At 57.3% G+C, this 4,835-nt stretch overlaps 1 protein-coding gene across 1 annotated transcript in view; it reads left to right on the top strand.

Annotated features, from left to right (window-relative positions):
* Positions 1-931: 931 nt before the first annotated feature.
* The window catches only part of CEP131 (centrosomal protein 131kDa), a gene marked incomplete at its 3' end in the record, with an annotated part of 14,165 nt that continues 10,261 nt past the window's right edge, over positions 932-4,835 (top strand). Inside the window, 6 exon segments of the mRNA XM_010290529.1 lie at positions 932-1,108; positions 2,123-2,208; positions 2,983-3,097; positions 3,495-3,613; positions 4,158-4,271; positions 4,376-4,575. Of these exon segments, the coding sequence (XP_010288831.1) occupies positions 932-1,108; positions 2,123-2,208; positions 2,983-3,097; positions 3,495-3,613; positions 4,158-4,271; positions 4,376-4,575 (811 nt within the window).

Below are 4,835 nucleotides of genomic sequence, written 5' to 3' on the forward strand. Positions count from 1 at the left end.
ATGGGCCTGGGTGTCCTGGGCCTGGAGTTGAGGCCTGAGCCCTGTTTTCCTGGTGCGAGCCCAGCGGTTTCCATCGAGAGCCTTTTGTTCACTCGGGTCACTGGAGCCGGGGGTATTGCCGAGGTGGAGCCCCACGGAGGGGTGAAACCAGACCGGCGCGGGGAAGATGGGTTTAGGGATGGCTTGTGCGTAGTGCTGCATAAAGCAATAAAGGGATGTTGCGGTGGCCTTTGCCTGGGGACATCGACAGCTCCTGGCTCAGCGCTGCGTGGCAGGAGGGGATGCCAAAGGGTAAAGCAGGGAGTGTGCTGCCTCCCAAGCTGGGGAAGGGACTCAGCTCTTGCTGCGCCCATGGAGAGGGCACGGCTGCTTCTCAACAGCTTCTTGGCAGAGATTATGAGCACTTGGTGGGGGAAGGATCCCTTGGGAGCTGCCCAGTTGCTTCTTGGGCATTGCTGCCCGAGGGCAGGGTGCTCGGTCAGCTGAAGCCCTGGCCTTAGCAGAAGGGGCTGTTCTGGGCTCACATGATCCTCTCCCAGCCACAGTCTGTATGGAGTGAAGGAGCCTGGTGTGGGCAGTGGGGCTTTTCTCATCTGTGTTAGTCATTTGCTGGCCTTGAAGAGAGAGTCCTGGCCTGTAAATGGGGCAGCAGAACGTGGGACAGCCAGGGCGTTAGGTCAAAGAAGCGAGGAGACAGCTGCTGCTGTAGGAGCCTCGCTGGGCCTTGTGTTCAGGGTTATCTGGCACGTGGAAATACAGAAGAAGGTGTTTTGTCCTGTTTGAAAATGGTTTCAGCTCTGTGTGTCGGCGTTTGTAGGAGACAGTTGGGAGCAGAGCTCGGTTTCCTGGCTGCACGAGGCTGGATGCCCTCTCTGTGCCTTCACTTCTCCATCTGTGCTGTGCTTCCAGGACCCCTTCTCTCTGCTCAAGCATGAAGAGCACCCGCAGCAGCTCCTCCTTCCAGGGCGCCGGTTCTGGCGGCGTGGATCTGAGCCTGACAGGCCTCCCCGCGCCGGGCTTGCGGCGCCCCAGCAGCGCCTCTCCCGCCAAGCACATGGCGCGCTCTGTCTCGGTCACCGCCGATGGCAAACCGAAGAGGAACGCTCTGGTGAGTCCTGGGCGGGAGATGTTCTTCTTGCCTCCTGCTTCTCGGGGCCGGGAGGCATGTGTGAACAGGCTGTGAATGCCTCGATGAGCGCCCGCTCTGCCGCCTGTCTAATGCTGGGCTGTGCTGATCCCGCAGCGTGGCTCCCCTGGGAGCGTGTGGCAACGTGGCATGGACGCGTGTTTATGGAGAAGCTGTGCTGCCTGCGGGAAGGGAGAATTGGGCTGCTCCAGGTGCTAGTTGCAGCTGCAGCCCTGGGCGCTGCAGTGCCGCGCACTATCTCCAAATCTGATTATCCTCAATGATCGGCTGCTCGTTAGGTCTCTTCTCAGTGCTTTAATGTATGCAGAAGAGCAAGCAGGGAACCGTCAGGCTTCACTCTTCCCTTCTTTGTTCTGCACCTCCCTGCACCGATTTCCTTCTGGAAACTCCTGAGTTCCCGGTATCTCTGCCGGATGCTACGGTGTTTTCAGGCTCAGCCTGTGCCTTGCCGAGCCCCCTCCGTTCCTGCCGGGGTCAGCAGCAGCTGGGGACTCGGTGTCTTGCCAAGTGGGGGTTTCTGTGACTGTTTTTTCAGCAGAATGAATAAGCCCCAGCTACTTACTGAGCTCTGTTAAGATCCAGTAGCAGAGAGTCTCTGTGCTCTTTGCTGAGTAATCCCTGCTGCCTTGGCAGTCTTCCTTCGTGCTCGTTCCCAGGGCAGGTAACGAACCCAGCCCTTCTCGGCTGGGGAGCTCACACAAACAAACGTGTTCCTGCTGGCTCAGCAGCGGCGCAGGAGCCTGAGAGGGAGCGAGGTGTTATTGCACTCTGCCTCAAGGAGAGGTTGGCAGCCGTGGGGATATCGGAAACATCGTGTTGGGGCTGTGTTGAAGGGGTTGGAAGGGTAGCACCACCAGCAGTGCTCTTCTAGGATGCCTGACTCATGGGAGGAGCTTGCCTAGGCCAGGCATCCCAGCTCCGCCTGCCTGTGCTTCTCCTTAACATTGCAGCTGAATTTGGCTCTCTCCACTGCAGGAAGATGCGGGATCCCGGGCAATGAACAACCTCCGGAGATCCAACAGCACCACCCAGGTTAACCAGCGAGTGAACAGCACACGCAGGTACAGCTCCAGCCACCGCCGTATGTCCATCTGTCCCGTGGATGGGACTGTGTGAAATCCCACCCACGTGTCTGACCTCTCTTGTCCTGTGAGGGAACCAGAGCCTTTAAAAATGTACATTAAGCTCTGTCATACTCATCAGGGGATATAACCTGGCCTTGGAAAGCCAAGGTCTGGGGTTTTTGGGGGGTTTTTGTTTTGGAGGGGAGGTCACTTGATTAGGATTTAGGGAAACAAAGAGTGTATTTCTGTGGCTGGGAAGCTGCTGTCACAAAAGGCACTCAATTTAATTCCTAGCGACCAGACTGTTCACTTAAAGCAGCACCTCGTGGACTGTCTGGACCATACCTGGGCTGTGACAGGAGGCGAAAGGTCTCCTCCTTTCTCCAGTGACCTAGGGCTGTCTCTGGATAGTGATTTTCTCTTCTCTCGTTGCCCTGTGCTCATCCCTTTAATATATTCTATCGCTACACATCATTCTGAAATGTAAATCTCTGTATAAAAATGAATCACTCATAGATTTCTTGACTGTGTAATGATTCTCCAGCCCTTTCCTCCCTGTGTTGCGATGGCATGTGCTAGGTGTTCCTCAGCTCTATGCTGTCTCTGTTTTCAGAGTGTCCTGCTGCAATCAAAGCGTGCTTCTCGCTGAAGCAGCCTGTGCGGGATGAGCACCCCGCTATTGCTGTCTTGTTGCCCTGTGTCTGCCTGCAATATTAACTCCAGAACACGTGTTCTCTCCTCCTGTCTGCTTTCCCTGGGTTCGGGCTAAAGCTCTGAGCAGCCGGGAGACTTCCTGACCTTCTTTGAGAGCAGTTCTGGGGGAAGAAAGAAACTGGCGAGTCTGAGCAAAACCTCCCCGGAAAAGAAAACCACGTGGAACATTTTGGTGAGGACGGCGGTCTCCTGGGGCGGGTGGGCCGTCAGCTCTGCTTGCCTGAGGAGTGGGAGGGTTTCCCTAGACCTGAGGATGGGGTGGTACAGCTCGTCAGTGGTCCTTCCTTGGCCTGCAGTCGAAGCTGGCACAGTTTGGATGGCCAATGTGCTCAGCCAGTCCTCTGGCCTGTGTTGGCCTTGTGTCTGAGTCGGGGCTTTTGCCCATCACCTCCGTGCTCCTGGCTTCTGGTGGAGGCAGGCAGAGGTGCAGGCAAAGCCTCGAGGCTGCCGTCCTGTGGAACAGAGAGTTTTTTATGTGGGGGAGAAACCGGCTTGTGAAGGAAGAGGGTGGTGTTTGAGGATGTGGGATTGGCTCTTGCCTGCGTTTATACCTGCTGGCTCCGTGGCAGGACGATCAGCCGCGAGTGTTCCCGGGCCCCTCCGGCTCCCGCGGCGTTGTGCCGCCAGCAGGCATGAGGAGGAAAGAAGCCACCGTGCTCCTGGCGGCCAACTTCACCGCCAACAACAGGTAGGAGGGGCGGCACTGATCCAGAGCCTGTAGGCCTGGTGCTGGGAGGAACTACACAGAGAAAACACCCGGGCAGAGGAGGTGATGCCGGTGCGCTGCCTCTGCCGGGGCACGGGGGTCAAGTGCGGGGCAGACCGGTGATGGCGTGCTAGGCTGGCTGGCCAGGACGTGTTGGGAAGCTGCACAGGAGCTCAACTGATGTGTGGGAGAGGCTGCTCTTGCTCTAGGAAAGGGAATGAGTAAAACTTGAAGCCTTCAGGGCCGGGAGAGACTTAAGCCAAGGCTGTGTGTAGAATAGGCTGGACAGCAGGCTGTCAGGTCTGCTCGGGCTGTGTCTGTCTGTCTGTGCGTCAAGTAACAGCTACCAGGGAGGGAGTTCTAGGGAGCGGGCGAGTCACTTGTGAGGCCTCGCCTGCTGCTTGCCTTGGGGACGCTCCAGACGGTCACGGTTGGGTTGAGGGTTGCAACGCAGGGAGCGCCTGTGGTGCATGTTGTTCCCTTCAGATCCAGCAAGTCCTAACGCCTCATCTTCTCTCCACAAAAGGAGCAACAAGGGCGCGATGGGCAACTGTGTCACCACCATGGTGCACAACAACTACTCCACCACTGAGAAGGGTTCTGCACCCAAAAGCTCCAACCAGGCACCCAGTTCCCTCAAGTAAGTGTGGTGAGGTCCTGAGGCTGTGCTGACCCCGTGTTCGTGTGCAGATGTGGCGCGGGATGGGGCAGGATGGTGCCAAGGAGATTCATCTTCTTCCTTAGCAACGTTGTCAAAGCCACCTCAAACGAGGACGGTGAAAGCAGCAGCTTCATGAAGTCTCAGAAGAATTTCTCCAGCAACAACATCATGACCTGCAACAACAACAGCAGCCTGCCCCGGAGGAAGGAGGTGACTGAGGAGGAGGCGGAGAGGTGAGGTGGAGCCTGGTGCATGATGGCTGGTGGGAAGAGGCAGGAGGATGGTGGCAGGCAGCGCGTTGCTCTCCGGCAGAGCTGGTACTGGTTTGTTGTTGTGCTGTGGGGTTCCAGATTTGGGAAAGGCCCCTCTTAGTGTGCCCACAGTGCCTGATTTACCCTCCCCCTGACTTGGCTCTGGGCTTTGAGTTACGCTCATCAAAGGTACAAGTTCCTCCCACCCCAAATGTCAGCCTGGGAAAAGGCCTCGTTGAGTCGGGGCGTGAGGGGACAAGTCCTGGTGCCGTGGGTGAGCAGCCTGCGCTCT

Source organism: Phaethon lepturus, unplaced genomic scaffold, assembly GCF_000687285.1.
Source record: "Phaethon lepturus isolate BGI_N335 unplaced genomic scaffold, ASM68728v1 scaffold32137, whole genome shotgun sequence".
Lineage (NCBI taxonomy): Eukaryota > Metazoa > Chordata > Aves > Phaethontiformes > Phaethontidae > Phaethon > Phaethon lepturus.